At 27.7% G+C, this 17,173-nt stretch overlaps 1 protein-coding gene across 2 annotated transcripts in view; it reads right to left on the reverse strand.

Moving 5' to 3' along the window:
• Positions 1-934: 934 nt before the first annotated feature.
• The window catches only part of LOC107457135 (N-fatty-acyl-amino acid synthase/hydrolase PM20D1), a 25,872-nt gene continuing 9,633 nt past the window's right edge, over positions 935-17,173 (reverse strand). The window contains exons 5-10 of one of the 2 annotated variants that reach the window (XM_043052751.2): positions 15,739-15,814; positions 14,036-14,097; positions 11,249-11,324; positions 10,189-10,260; positions 7,501-7,660; positions 935-1,204 (exon numbers count right to left, since the gene is read on the reverse strand). In XM_043052751.2, the coding sequence (XP_042908685.1) occupies positions 978-1,204; positions 7,501-7,660; positions 10,189-10,260; positions 11,249-11,324; positions 14,036-14,097; positions 15,739-15,814 (673 nt within the window). In that variant the 3' untranslated portion in view covers positions 935-977. The remainder of the gene's footprint in view (positions 1,205-7,500; positions 7,661-10,188; positions 10,261-11,248; positions 11,325-14,035; positions 14,098-15,738; positions 15,815-17,173) is intronic. The other variant, XM_071186574.1, reaches the window with a different exon arrangement.

The following is a 17,173-nucleotide window of genomic DNA, read 5'->3' on the forward strand; positions in this document are numbered from 1 at the left end:
AACAGACTTCCGAGCATTTCAAGCACAAATCAATTAATTTTCCTTTACTTTTTGTTGTATTTTAATTAGGTTCCCTGACCTTTCCTTGCTTTGTTGCCACTATGATATAGACAGGATATCTGCTACATTTTAGATTTTCAAATTCATGATTAATTTCGAAGAATTTTTCATGACTTAATGAAGTTACTATTTACTCCGTCAAAAACTCAACAATAAATTAAAAAAAGCATTATAATAACATTCATGATAGGTATAACCAAAACTGTTATACTCTGCATCTTCATATTTATAGATTTCAAATTTAAAAAACAGAGTAAAAAAAGAGTTGAAACAACAAAATGGCTGAAAAAAATACAAAAGCAAATATTTTTTTTCCTCTTATTTTTCCGCTGAATTACATTCAAAAGATAATTTTCTTGTTTATCGGAAAGAAATACTCCTGATTTTTCTGTTCTCATTTCGGAATAAAAAAAATTCCCCAATGACTGGCTTGCTTCAGCTAGAATTTTAAATTGATAATAAATAAATAACAAAAATTCTCAAATCACAAAAGTTTAAAAGATAATTTGCTCTAGAAATGTTTTTCTTTCATTTTCTGAAAGAACACGGTAAAAACATTCTATATTTTAATCAAATATGACTGTGAGTGGGGATTTTGTAACATTTTGTTGTTCAGATCTTTGGAACATCATGAAATGGGGGGGGGGGGGGTNNNNGGGGGGGGGGGGTATTTTTAAATTTCATTTTAAAAATTAGATTTTTCGGCGACCTAAATCCATGATTTTTTTTAAAAAAGTAGTTAAAATCATGACAAATTTTGTTCAATACCGAAATTCATGACTTTCCAGATGCGCGGATACCCAGTATTGCATTAATTAAAAAAAAGTGAATAAAATTGCTACAGAAATTTCCTTATTTACACATAGTAACAAACTTTTTAATCAAATAATTATTTATTTATTATGTTGGGTCAATGATCATAATTCATTGTGGCTGTGTTTACCACTGGAAGGTTTGTCATCAGAATTTTTTATCAAATGTAAGAAAAAATTGACTACTTTTTCATAATTTTCAACCGATATCCTCTCGTTGTGACCGTGAAACCGGTCCAGTTCGCTCGGTTTCATGCGGATTAAACTGAAGCGATACACGTTTCTGGTTAGATTCAAATACCATCTGGAATCTGTATTAGCAATCAATGTCACTGAAATTAAAGAAAAAAAATTAATTTAAAAACACATAGAAAAAGTTATTATAAAATTCAAATCAATATTTGCAACAGTGTGGGTAGCCAAATCTTAAATAAACACCTTTTAAGTACTTTTTACAGGGTTCCCAATCAATTTCAGAAAAAAATATTCATTGACTTTTGCAGGTAAATTTCAATAAAAATTGAGACCATATTTTCATCAGGAAACTTTGATTCCTGATGAAAATATTGCAAGTATTTGTAATGTGGTATATTAGATTTTCTGTGTAAGATAATACTAAATGAGGAAAAGAACATTTCTGTTTGACTAAAATGAGAACCTCTAACAACTAATAATTGTTAGAGATATTAGAATTATTTAACTCAAATCACAATAACTGATTGATAACTGTTACTGACAATTTTAAGACTGGTTATTTTCTAGGTATGATTTAGGAATATTCCAGGTTTTTGTAAAAAAATTGCATCTTTCCCTGACTATTCCCTGATTTTTGTTCACGTGGGAACCCTGCTTTTAAGCAATAAAAAATATTTTTAAACACTTTATGCATTAAAATAATGCATTATAAAATCATCAAGAAATTCTTTGGTTATCAGAGGATGGAAAATGAAGCCGGAAAGTGAAAATATCTTGCAAAATGCAACAGAATTGCATGCGAGTGTGCAATAATGTCACTGAACTAATTTGACGCACACACGGACTCGCAAGTATTTCATCACAATGAATGTAAAATGATTTGCGCTTTCATACGTAGGGCTGAAAGTTTAAAAAATTGTCAAGACTGAAAATTTCAAAATTAGAAGTGGGCGTGTCCCGTTTAATAATTTTAAGTAAACAAAAAATTATACATGAATTCTTTTCATAAAAATTGTGAAGAAACTTTTCAATAAAATTAAAATACACAAAATGCCAATAAGGCTTCTAAAAATTCCATATTTATTTTAGCAAACCTACTGTTGTTCAGGAGTATAAACAAAAAAATGGAAAGTAATTAGTTATTTCAAGCAAAAATTACCTCAGCTTTTAATTTTCTAATAAAACATTTTAAGGAAAAGAATAATACTTAGCTAAGTTAATACTTTCTAAATAAATAACAAAAACAATTTTCAAGCTAAACATAGTTCAATAGTAAAAATAATATTCAACAAAATGTTGATATTTAATAAATGTTAAGTCTAAAATGCTTATTAAAATTAAGAAATATTGATTAAAAACACATTGCATGTACACAACTATCTTTACAGTATATCTATACTTATAAATTTTAAAAAGAAAAATTATGAAAATTTAATTACAAACAAAAATTATTTATCAATTTATATTTAATTAAAAAATTAAAATTTACAATGCTTAAAATAAAATGACATAAAAAATAGAGTGAATAATAAAGAGTAATGATTTAACTCCTTCGAAAATAATAAGTTATAAAAGAAGATTTTAAAATCTTAGGAGGCTTTTCATAGCCTGAAGAAAAATGTTCACTAGATCTTTTTTCGGGTAACGTATGAATCATACCTTACGAGCCGACTAGACGCCAAAACAGATTGTGGTTGAATAAATTGTGAAAACAATGAATAAAACAATATTTATTTTTTTTAATGGCGGGCACTTGGACGAAGACCCATTGGCCTCAGAAAATGCCAGAACTGTTACTCTCTTTTAGTTACCCAGTGGGCACCTGTGGCGAAGCCACGACGGTGGAGCAGCGTCACCCATGTCACACAAACACAAACCTGTTTATAGGGCAGGTCACATTCACACGCAAAGGAGAAAGGACATAGGGCACAGAGAGAAAGAAACATCCATGCCCTGAGTAGGATTCAAACCCGCGAACATCGGCTCTGCAGTCAGGCACGCTAACCACTCAGTCACCTGGTCGGCGAATAGAACAATATGAAACGCACGCCTTTGCATAATACGTGGCGAAAATCGACATGGTAAAGAAAAAAATCTCAGTTTGGAAAAGGGAAAATTAAGCACTTTTTAATAACACCCAATGAAAAAAGCACATTTAAAACTTTTTTATAAACGCTACGCACCATGTTGCAATGAAGACAGTTAAAAAATGTTCAGACATAAAGAGGTTTATTACAAAGTACCTTCCCCTTTGTAAGTGGTGACGCTGAATAAACTTCACAGAACAAACAGTTCATTAGCTCTATATTTATATCTTGATACAACTATATAATATTATATATAGTTATACCAGGAGGTTTTATTTTTAAAAATAAATCTTAACCTGACCTAAGAGCAGTTGAACTTTTTAAGCCCCCTTTATACCCATTTTAAATGTAACAAAAATATGGCTGAGACGAGAGATAGTTGGAAAGTTCTCATGAAGAAGGCTTTGGCCCATACTGAACTTACAATTAACAGTCGATGATGATCATAAAGAGTGTTCTTTGAACTTATTTAGGTTGTAGAATTAATTGCCATCATGAGCGCCTACGAAAATTCTCACAATTCAAGAATAGGCAGGGTATCTGTTATATTTTAGATCTTCAAAATCATGACCAATTCCAAGAACTTTTCATGACTTAACGAAGCTACTGTTTTCTCCGACAAAAACAGAATAATAAATTTAAAAAGTATTATAATAACATTAATTAAAATGATGGGTATAACCAAAACTGTTATACTCTGCATCTTTATATTTATTGATTTTAAATTTAAAAAAAAAACAGAGTAAAGAAAGAGTTGAACAATAAAATAGCTGAAAAAATACAAAAGCAAATAACTGAATACAGTCAGATATGTTATTTTTTTTCTCTGCAGAATTATATTCTAAAGATACTTTTCCTGTTCATCAGAAAGGAAAAAAATACTCCTGATTTTTCTGTTCTCATTTCGGAATTAAAAAAAAATTACCAATGACTGGCTAGCTTCAATTAGAATTTTAAATTGGTAAAATAAAAAAATAAAAAATTATAAAAAAAATTCTGAAATCACAGAAGTTTAAAAAATAATTCACTCTAGAAATGATGTTTTTTCTTTCATTTCTTGAAAGAACATAATAATTTTTAAAGAGCATGATAAAAACTTTTTATGTTTTAATAAAATATGACTGTTAGTGGGGATTTTGTTAAAAATTCAGATATTCAGAGCACAATAAAATTTCAATTCCATTTAAAAATTAGATTTTTTTGTGACCTAAATCCATGACTTTCCATGATTTTTTTTAAAAAAAAAAATAGCAAAAATCATGACAAATTTTGTTCAGTACCAAAATTCATGACTTTCCATGATTTCTCATGACTTTCTAGGTGCACAGATACTCTGTAAAAAATTAGTTTGATGTCATTTTAAAGAAGTCTCAATAAACCAATGACGAGGGACTCATATTGAAGACACAAAGAATATCAAAGTTAAAAATTAGAAGTTTCCTTTATCCGAGTTATTGTACAGGGTGTTCCAAAATTATCTTTACAACCTCAAAAATTCATAACTTCGAACATAAATAAGATATTTATATTCTGTCTTTTGCATGTATTACTGCAACTAATAAAGTTTTTTTTTCAATAGGCTGAAAAGTTTTAAGTGAGGATGTGGACACCACAACAGAAAGCTCAATGCGTCTCATGGCCGTATTCGCTCCACATTTTCTGGACTTGTGCTGGGTCGTCCGGCTCCACTTTTATGCAATACTGATCCGGTGCTCATGAAGCTTGTGTGACATGCACGAATGGAGGGTCTGGATGGTGGGTCTCTTTGGAAATTTGTCCTGAAGTTCCGTTGAACCTGTGTATCTGATTTCGTCTCTAAGAACCATGAGACGCATTGAGTTTTCTGTTGTGGTGTCCACATGCTCACTTATAACTTTTCAGCCTATTGAAAAAACTTTATTAGTTGCAGTAATACATGCAAAAGACAAAATATAAATATCTTGTTTATGTTCGAAGTTATGTAAAGATAATTTTGGAACACCCTGTATTTAAATTTAGATTGCAATATAGATTATTTGCATTTAGATTGAAGATTTGTACAGATATGTTAAAAATATTAGAATAAAAATAATACATATTTCATAGCTTGTGCACGATGTACCAGCTAAATGGTAATAACATTTTACCTCTAGACTTAAAAGACTTGTTCTTACAAAACATATTTTGCATCCGACAGGGTTGGCAGGTTTTTGACATGTGACAGTTTTTGACAGTTTAAACCATAGTTTAAACCGTCACGTCAAAAACCTCACTGTCAAAAATGTCGAAAACCTATATTCATATGTGAAATTTAATTAATACATAAAATTTATATATTTTTTATAAAGGATAGTGTTTCTAAATATGTTCTAGAAAAAATAAATTTAAAATTTTGAAGAAACACTTATATTTTGAATAGTAACCAAAATCTTGTACTTTTGAAAGCTCACATCTTTTGTAATATTATGTATTCATTTTCATGTGTTATTGAAAATCTGCAGTGATATTATTAAGAAATTTATTTATAACCAAATTTAGTGTATAGTATAGATTATACTAAAAATTAGACATTTTTAAAGATAAACATTAGCAGTTTTGTACATTAGACATCTTTTAAAGAAAAATCTTTTTAATATTCTTTTAAATCTTCTTAATAATCTTTTTAACATAAGACAATACAAATTTAAGTGCTTTCTGTTAAATACACAGAGTAGTTAGTGTCGATTTACAGTATATTCAGCCTATTCATTTACTATGCTGAAAATTTAGTTTATCCAAATACTTGTGAATTTCATTTTGCTGAATACTATATAGTTTTGTTGAATATCTAAATATTCAGCTGTTGAATAATTACTTCTTGCTTTCAAGATATGCATTATTTGTATTCTTAATACAAGTGGAGAAAAAAAAATTAAGAGATAAAAATTGTTTTAAAATGATAAGTGTAATAATTATAAATAAATATAATAAACAATATGAATTATATTTATCATTATTCACAAATATAACTACTTTTAAATTCAAATTAACATACTGGATAATAAAGATATTCGGTATAACATTAAAAAAAATTTTTTATACACTTGTATCTTATATCAAGTTTGTATTTATACAACATAACTTGTAAGTTCCTTATAAATATTAGTTATATGTTCCTTATATGTCAAAAATGCATAGTAATAAACTTTTAATTTTCTTAAGTATCAAAAAAAAAATTTTTTTTTTCAAAATATAAATATTTAAAAAAATTTTGTGCAAAATTTTTCTGCACATGCATTTGAATATAAATTTCTGAGATTTTAAATCTGTTATTTTACCTTAATTTTAATTAAAAAATATTTTAAAACCTGCTGATTACCTATAGTATAATTAAATTTCAATATAATGCATGGCAACTGTTGGTAGTTTTGAAGTTTATATATATTTTTGGCAAACTTCAGTTTTTGACATTTTTGACAGGTTTTTGACGGTTTAAACCAGTATTATACCCTTGTCATGTCAAAAACCACTTTTTGACGTCAAAAACCCAACCCTGGCATCCGATAATTATTCTTTAAAAAAAAAAGAGGTAAATTTTTTTAAGTGCATAATAGAACTGCCAACAAAAAGAATCTGGAGTACTTAATGCACATAGCTGCCAACATGGACAGGAAAAAAAATCCAGTAGATTTTACGAAATATAAATTTCATGATAATCATTGCATAATGTACTAAATATTTTACACATAGGGAATTAGGGATTTTTATAGTCCTTAAAATAGAAAAACTGCAATATTTTTCAGTTATGATTGACATTAAACATACTTGAAATGTTATGTATTATATATACTCATAACTTCAAAGATTAAAAAGGGTTTAATTCATCAAATATATTTAAAAGATTATTTCAATTCATTTAAAAAGAGAGATCTGAATATTAAAAAAAACTGAACATTTTAGAACAAAAAAAGTTTTGAACTTATTTCTACAAATGCTTCATTATGTATTAGTAATACTTATTTAAATATTCAAGCAAGCAATAATCTGGACAAAAATTCCATTTCAATAGGGATTTGCTTAGGAAACTTACTCAATTTTAGGGAATTTTCTAAAATTTATAAGAACCAGGAGGATTTTAATTAAACCAGTAGAGCAGGAGAAACTGGCAAAATCCAGTAGAGCTGACAGCCATGAATACATAATGCACTTTATTTTGAAAATATTACACTTTTTTAAAATTCTCTGTTTGATGATTTAATTCCTTAAAACAAAAAAATAGAAAATAAAAAACCAGGGATTTAATTTTCCCCCCACCTGCAATGTTACATTTAATGAATCAAAAAAGGGTGGGGGGAGTATTAAAATTAAAAAAAAAAAGAGTCTATTACTTGGTGCTACGCAGCTGTTGTTGTAGATCTGCCTTATAGTTTTCCTTATAAGGTAATAACCAAGAGAGTCAGTGGGGGAGAAGGGGTGAGGTGGATCCTGGGATATTACGTTAATCTCCACGCGCTCATCTCTTACGGTGTTCTTCACAAATTGTAAAGCCTAAAAATAAAGAATCATTAAAAACAAATAATATTTAGTGATTTCTTCTTTAACCCCTTCCTCCTCGCTCCCTTGAAAATGACAGGGTGCAAGGTATCTGCTACATTTTAGATTTTCGAATTCATGACTGAACGAAGTTACTATCTTCTCCCGACAAAAACAGAACAATAAATTTAAAAAGCATTTATAATAACATCAATTGAAATGATAGGCATAACCAAAACAGTTATACTCTGCATCTTCATATTTATAGATTTTAAATTTAAAAAACAGAGAAGAAAAAAAAGAGTTGAAACAATAAAATAGCTGGAAAAAATTCATAAGTAAATAATTTTTCTTCTTTTTTTCTGCAGAATTATATTCTAAAAATACTTTTCTTGTTTATCGGAAAGGAAAGAAATACTCCTGATTTTCCTGTTCTCATTTTGGAATTTAAAAAAAAATCACCAATGACTGGCTTGCTTCAGCTAGAATTTTAAATTGATAAAATAAAAATAATAAATAATAAAAATTCTGAAATCACAGAAGTTTAAAAGACATTTCACTCTAAAAATGTTTTTTCTTTCACTTTTTGAAAGAACACCATAATTTTTAAATAACACGATAAAAACATTTTATATGACTATGAGTGGGGATTTTGTAACAAATTCAGATATTCGGAACACCATGAAGTTAGGAGGGGTAAAATCCATTTTGAAAATTTGGTAACCTATTTCTATGACTTTCCATGATTTTTTTAAAAAATAAATAGTTAAAATCATGACATTTATTGACATATTTTGTTCTATACCGAAATTCATGAATTCACGCAGGAAGGAAATTCAGTACTACTGTCCAGATTGTTGACTTCTGTATGTATCTCATGCTTTGAAATTTATCACACAAGAAAAAATTATTAATCTTTACTTATATTATACGTAAATTTAATAAAATTCTTTTGTAACATTTAAAACACATTTTTTAAATTTTCCTTGCTTGCCGGAAAACCAACATTAAGTCATAGTAACCCTGAATGTTGGCTTTTCCTAAAAATTTAATTTTTCAAAATTTCAAGCTAAAAACAAATCAAACATTAAAAATGAGTATATATACAGACGTGCCAACCTAGCAAAATTAACATTCAGGAGTTTCCCTAACAAGAATTCAGGAGATTTCAGGAGGGGTAAAAAAAGGTGCATGGTATGCAACATTTGGCACTTCNGAGTATATATATATATTGTTCATACACATATCTTTATATAATTTTCAGGGATACAAAAAAAAGGCACTTTTATGACCGTTTCCTTGAAAATTAACCGATCGTTAAGGGGTTAAATAATTAAAAACTAAGATCATTCATTACAACACTCAAATATTTCGAACTTCGTCTGCGCGACTATCATAATTATTTCACGCTAACAAATTTCGTCTCATCCGATACATCGCGAAAATAATTTATTACGTACTATTAATACATGTTATGTACTACATTAATGTATGCAATCAATACTATAATGAACCAAACAAATTAAAATAAGCTTATAAGTTTTAACTATTTTACTTAACTATTTTATTTGTTTGACCATCTGCTACTTCTACATGACCAAATCTTTTAACAAAAAATAAGCAGCTTTTAAGTACTTTTTAAGCTCTCAAAATATATTTTTAAGCACTGCATACATTAACAAAATGCAAAATAATTTTCAAAGACATGATAAAATAACTAGTTTTTGAAAAAGAACTTTTTTCTTGATTATATTAGATTATAAAAAAATGATTGAGATATTATTCGGTTCGATATCAGAGGGTGGAAAATGTTTCAAAATGCCGCAGAGTAGAAGAATCTCAAAGAACCCAACTCAGTTGACGCACACACGGACTCGGAAGTATTTTATCAAACATGTAAAATGACCAGCGCTTTCATGCGCTTAGACTGATGGCATGCCGAAATGGATTGCGTATGAATGAATTTTGAAAATGTTGGATATAACAACGTGAAAAGCACGCTTCTGCATTATAAGTAACGAAAATCAACACGGTAAAATATATATATTCGAAAAAAGAAAATTAGGCACTTCTTAAAAACATCTAATGAAATTAGCAACCTTAAGGGCTTTTAAAAAACGAAAATAAGCACTTTTAAAAAACGCTACGCACCATGTATTAGAAGAGATATTGTCAGTTATCTCATAATTTATTTTCATAAAATTTTCTTTACAGTAATTGAAACTTCATGACTTATTCTAGGTTTCTCTCAACTCACTCTTTCAGGGGTAAACCCGGAACATATTCCCCCCTGGAAATAGTTAGAAGATGTGAGTTTGGCATTCCTCTTGCTTTTAGTCTAAAAAAGTCTTTCCTCTTTTTTTTAGGCCATAAAAGTCAAAATAAAGCAAGAAAGATAAGAGGTATCACAAGGTAAGGCTGAAGTGATTCGCTTATTCAGCTGATAAGGAGGCAGTCTAAATTTGCCAAAAAATATGCTTACGTAATATTTGAACTGACAAATATCAACAGCAATACATTAGAAGTAAAAAGTAAGGTCAAACCTCATTATTAGTTTGAGCAGGATGAACTCTGAGGTTAAGATTAGCTGTAGCAGTGCTTGGTAAGACATTGATCTAAAAATTAAAACAAAAAAACTTATCAATTTTAATTTATGGATAAACATTCACATACTATCGACCCCTGTGGCAGAATTTTTTCGAGCTATATGCGACAAAACTCTCTAGCGCTAACAACTTTCTGCAAGACACTTTTAATAATAAGAAACATATATGTTACTAATTTAAAATAACAAAAAGGCCGTGTTTATAAAAAACTATTATATTTTTTTATTGCACATGTAAGAATTTTTTTTCCTTCTAATATTATGGTTGACTTTCACATATTTTTTGGAGGTAGGGGGGATGCACTAATTATTTTCTTCTTCGCATTTTGTAAATAATCATCACACTAAAAAATGTAATTAAAATCATAAAATTCATTTCCGAAGAAAAGATTGACGACGAAATTACGCGAATCGGACTCCTCAAATGCGCGTTCCGATATTAGGTTGCAACAAATAATATCATATACAAAATATCGGATTCAAAATCTATGGAGAAAAACAATAGTAACAACTGCTAAAAACTTGATAGTATTACGACGAATCACGCGAAACGGACTCCTCAAATGCGCATTCCGATGTTAGGTTGCAACAAATAATATCATATACAAAATATCGGATTCAAAATCTATGGAGAAAATCAATAGTAATAACTGCTAAAAATTTGATAGTATTACTGCCTTAAAAAAGTAAATACTCAGGTGCACGATTCGAATGTTTCATATTGTTTGTATTTAAAAACGAGAAAACCAATATCAACGTGCAACTGATGAAACTTAAATCGAAATAGTACATCGATTTAAGACACTATCTACATAAATTGAGCGAGTCAAAAAGTGATTATCTAAATGAATGATTCTTCTATATTGTGGAATTTACGAGAAAACTAAAATTGCTTTTCAAACGAAATCTTTCCGCAAGAACTCCATAACGTTCCGCGGCAATGTCGCTGCGGTTCTGCCACAGGGCAAACGACACAAGAAGTTAAACAAATATCTCACCTTATTACCTCCTGTTACAATTGTGACCGCAACAGTAGTTCGATGAACAGCGCTCATAACAGGATCAGACATATACCTATTATTACGGGAGAGAACATTGTTTATTTCTTTTACAATACAAAGATTTGAACGAATACAGATCAAGATTTTAAATTAAACATTTATAGGACAGTCTTTTTCAAGAAATGCTATGTTAAAATCAGGGTTTGTTGATTTAAATAAGCTTGATTTAAATCAACTGATATTTCTTTTATATATATATTCAGGGGTAATTGTGAACGCAACTCAAAAATTCTGAAAATTTCTTGAGTAAAATCATTCAAAAAATTTATATCTTTATAAATTTGAATCATTGAAATTTTCAATACATGATATTCTAAATGAATTATATGCAGCATAATTTAAATAGATAAGTATGTGTAAGTTTACTTTTATCTCTAATCACATTCACTACCAGAAAAAATATTTACAAATGAAAGAGATGTCAAGTATAAATTCTAGTTCAAATATTTTTAAATAAAATATAAAAGAATTTTTACACATAAATGTGATCAATAATTTCTTGAAACTTCTGGACTTTGGATTTCCAGAAACTTTCGAATTGCAGTTAACGAAAGTTCTGGATTTTTTCGGAGCACAATCACCCCTGTATATTGATTTAAAAAGTTAAAAAACAGTGTTTTAAATTATTGATACTTTTATTATTTCTTTTCTTAGTTTTAAGATTTATTTTAAATAAATTGCTGCATTAATTAATTTTAGCTAACGAAATTACTTTCTTTTCTTTCTTGGTATGCGTTAAATTCCAACACATTTGAAATGACATTTTAAAAAAATATTTTGATTCTTGAGATTGAAAGTACAGATTAAAGTAAACATTTAAGTACTTTTTTATCAGAATATGTTTAAAGTATCTTTGACATTATCAGATTTTCTATAAAGAAATTTTGTGAAAAAAAAATTCAATAAGTATATAAATTTTGAAATTTTTTTTTTTAGGATATAGGATTAAAAATGAATATTTTAATATAAACATATATAGATTAAATATTTATTTATTTTTTGATGAATGACTACATTTATAAACACAATCTGTTACATTTATTTTGCCATTATAAAAATCAAGAAAAAAAAAAGAAATCACAATTTTAAATTAAAATTATGGTATGGTAATTTGAACTTCGTTTTAATAGTTAAAGTATTCTTTAAATTATCTATTTCATCTAGCGTTTTTATTTCAATCATGCTTTTGTTCCAAAATGGTTGCAAATGGTCCAAAGCTATGTATTATAATGAAAAATTGTGTTAGGCAGTTAGAGCTTCTAAAATATTCTTATAATACAGTTTTAATATTAATTTAATTTCGATTAAACATTTATAAATATTTTTTAGTCATAAATCAAAGTTCTTAAAGTGTAGTTGAATAAAAATAATAAAAAAATCCGATTTAAATAAAATCAAATCCGATTTAAATAAAAAAAATCGCAAACGCTGGTTAAAATATATTTTAAAATTGAGGCCTATGAAAAGAAATTCACCAACTTTATTTGATTTTTACGACCATTTTACCTACTGTAAAGAATTGGCTATAAACTTAAACGCCTGCGCCTATAAATAACTAAATTCTGTGTTTTTAAGGACACCTAAACTCAACGAGAAATGAACAAATGCATAACACACAGGAGAAAATAGCTTCCCAGTGTTGGCCTCTTCTTTTTACCTCACGCTAACCTTTACTGTTGAACTTTTCTTATTTAAATTTTTACATTAAAATTTTTTTTAAAAACTTCAAAAATTTTTTGTTGTTGTATTTTTAAGTTTTTAGCAGCCAATCACACAAAGTATAGCTGGGTAAATAGCTTTTCATCAACATTTAAAAATTAATGAAGTTGGTGAACTTTATAAAGGGTATATATTAATTTAAAATTTCTAAGGTAAATATTAAAGGGTAAATATTAATGTAAAATTTTCTAAGAGTAATGAGAAAAACTGCTTATTTATTTAAAATGTTACAGAATTACAAATAAAATATTTTACAATGCATGTTTTAGCATATTTTATCTTAATTCATGCTTATTATTTAAAATTAATAGTCTTAGTAGAAATGGTAGACAAATGTTCAACAGTTTTAGAGATATTATTGCTTAAACATCTTTGTATTAAGTAAAATCTAGCCAACTACATGTTAAGTAAAAATTTTAAATTGATATGGCAAACAAAATGAATCTTATCAAATCTAAGAAAATTGAATTAAAAATAAAAGCAAAAAATGAATTTTTACATATATTTCCTTCAGAATTTGTGATACTTTTAGCTCAATTTTGACATTAATTTAAGTAATTAAAACTGAAAATTTATAGAAAATAGAGAGCTTAAAGACAAGCATAAACGGTTTAGTTTATCTGATAAAATATTTCTGAAAAATGCACATAACCTAGTCTAAATTTTTAAAACTATCTTTAATTTCAAAACATTCTAACTAACTACTCTTTATACTAAACTAACTACACTTTATACTAATCTACTACTCTTTATTTTAACTACTCTTATTTTAATAGAAAAGAATTTTTAAAAGTAATTACAACAGAATTTGGGATACATAAATAGCTCAATTTAAATAGTAATCAAAATATTTAAACTGAAAAAATACATACCCTAAAGACTAGCATAAATATCTTAGTTTGTTAGGCAAAATATTTTTGAAAGAATGCACTTATAACTACAGTTGCTGGATTTGGCAGAAAAGGAAAAAAAATAAATGAGGAAAAAAGAAAAACAATTGCTTACATAATAACTGGATATTTAAACAACCATAAATTTTTAAAAACAACCTTGAAAGGAAAAGGTGCCTAAAAAATAAAATAGAAAGCAGAAATCAGATTTAAAAATTGAGGGAAAAGAATGGAAAGAAAACATAAGCATTTCTAGAGATAAAGAGTTTAAAAAAAAAAAAAGGTTTCCTTAGGGTAAAAAAAAGCTTGTGAGAATTTGTTGTCATTTTTAATAATATAAATTCAAAATATATATTAATTGATAGCCACATATTTTATTTCAAGGAGAGAATACAAAAGAAATAATGCAGTTAACGGTAAAACCTCAGTTTGAGAGTCTGAAACAAGAATTTAATTTTAACCTATTTTGCTGACAAGAATAATTAGGATTTTAAAACCGACAAACAGCTTAAACATAACAAAATTATTAAATTTCAACACATATATACCTTATATATATTTAGATATATTAATATACCCCAAAGGTTTTGCCAAAGTCCAGGAAAAGAATAAAATATATAAAGTAAATACTGAAGAATAAAAAATAATTTGTCTTGATTTTATTCTTCTGTATTTGCTTCATGTATTTTATATTATGTATTATATTCTTTTCCCGGACTTTGGCAAAACCTTTGGGGTACAGAGAGAGGCCCTGATGACGTCAGTTTTGGTTGTCATATTTATAAAATTCCTTTTGGATTCACTGCGGCATACATCGTTTTTCCATTGGAAGTCTTATTATTTTTAATTGCTTTTAAATTTTTTATTTCTTTACTTCTGTTGAGGAATAAGAAGTATTTTTGGCAGCAGAGGATGTTTTATCAGAAAAATTAATTTTGTTTTTTTAAATTTCTTCAACAAATACAGAGAAATTTGAGAATATACGCGTAAACAGGAGACAGTCGTAAAATACAGCAGTCTTTGTTAAAAAGACAGGAGATTTAGCAGGCATAATTCAAGCATACATAGCAGCCAACATGCATAAGAAAAAATCCAGTAGATTTTACGAAATAATATAAATTTCATGATAATTGTTGCAAAATGCACTAAATATTTTACACGTAGGGAATTTTAGGGATTCTTATAGTCATCAAAATAGAAAAATTGCAATATTTTCTTGCTATGATGGATAACATACTTGAAATGTTATGTATTCTGTCATCTCATAATTTCGAATATTAATAGACATTTAATTCATAAAAGAAATTATAATTCANTACTAAATATTTTACACGTAGGGAATTTTAGGGATTTTTATAGTCATCAAAATAGAAAAATTGCAATATTTTCTCGCTATGATGGATAACATACTTGAAATGTTATGTATTCTGTCATCTCATAATTTCGAATATTAATAGACATTTAATTCATAAAAGAAATTATAATTCATTTCAATTTCTTTAAACTATTATGATTTTCAAATGTGCCAATTTATTGAAACTTGTTTTGCAACATTAACAAGATTTTCATTGAGTGCAGCACCAGACATAACAGTATTCTTTTTTCTTCTAAAATTCAGCTCTAAAGAAAAGAAAATTATAAAAAAATTTAATATTGCTCCATAAAAGTGTCCACATTCAAACCGCTTACCTCAAGTAAAAAAAATTAGGACTGTAAGCTAAATTTTAGATTTAAAAAAAAAAAAAAAGGTGGTACACCGAGATTAGTTTAATGAAATAAAAACCATATAACTATGTAGACAAAGAGATCCATACTAACACAATGAGCAAGTTCTTCAAAGAGGGATTCTTCAGGACCTTTTCCAAACATGCTTGGGAAAATATCCCCTCCTAACCTAAAATAATTTTCAAGATTTTTCTGAAAAATATGAATATATATGTATATACAGCAAACCCTCACGTGACAGACACTTCTACAAAACAGATGCCTATCATTACACACATATTTTTAATTCCACATGAACCTTCTATGAATAAACCATTATGTATCTTCTCCGCAAAGCGGACACTCCCCTAACCAGACAGTCATTTATACTCCAAAAACAAATTTTTTTATCCCTTTAAACCGGACATCTTAATAAAAATGAAAAAAGAAAAAAAAAAAAAACAATTTCGTTTCAAATCTCAAGGGAAAAAATGCAACTTTTCGCCGTTTTTATTATTATTTTTGCAATATTCATAATTAAATCGATTTCCTTTCTTCTTTTTGTGCTCTTCACAATATTGTATTGATATATTTTTCCTTGGCTATATTAATAGATTAGAAGAAAGAACTTTAATTTACGGATATAATTGCGTGAGCTGACAACAAGATTACATCTCTTTGGTTTATTCCTAACTCTTTTCTTTTATTTTTAAAAATTTATTTTTTTATAATTTTCTTTCCCCAATTTAAATTTTTTATTCCTTATCCTTTTTTGTATTTTTATCTATCTATCTATATATATATATGTGATATTACGTATATTTAATCCTCCCTTTCTTCGCTCAGATATTCCCCAAAATTACAATTGGTCAAAAAAATGGTAACCAGTTTACAACACAAAAAATATTTATTAAAAATGGTAAAAGATGAAGTTTGAAGAAAATTAATTTAACCAAGACACCTAAACAATTCACTTCCGCTCTCCATCAGAGCATTCTCTCCTCTGTCTTTCTACAACATCTACCTTGATGACAGCGCCATCACAACATGGAGGCATGACAATATATATATATATAAATAAAACTTATTAATTTTCTTCGTTTTTATTGTACTACATATGTATACATATACAGACATATCCAATACAATTTAAGGTTGCAAATGATATAATAATGAAATTTGAAAAGCAGTATATACTAAAGTGACCACATTTTTATTGAGACAAAGCGGGACAAATGGGATGAAATGAGAATTACAATTTAGTCAAACTTTCAACACGCACAATATATATATAAAAATACGAATAAATGTTTGCAATAATATTTTCAACATCAACAGGAAGTAAGTCAGATGCTGTTTGAATAGTATAGGTATAGAATGTGCGCTGCACAACCAACTCCAATATTTTTTTGCTTCAAATGTTCGTTACGTTTCGTAGAAACGTTATTGATGCCTCTTCTAGCTTTTCCACCAAAATTTACGTTAGTGTTATCAGCACAATGGGCAATAATTTTATTGTTTAAATTATTCTTTTTTAAAATAGTACTTA

The sequence above is a fragment of the Parasteatoda tepidariorum genome, chromosome 10 (genome assembly GCF_043381705.1).
Source record: "Parasteatoda tepidariorum isolate YZ-2023 chromosome 10, CAS_Ptep_4.0, whole genome shotgun sequence".
Classification (NCBI taxonomy): Eukaryota; Metazoa; Arthropoda; class Arachnida; order Araneae; family Theridiidae; genus Parasteatoda; species Parasteatoda tepidariorum.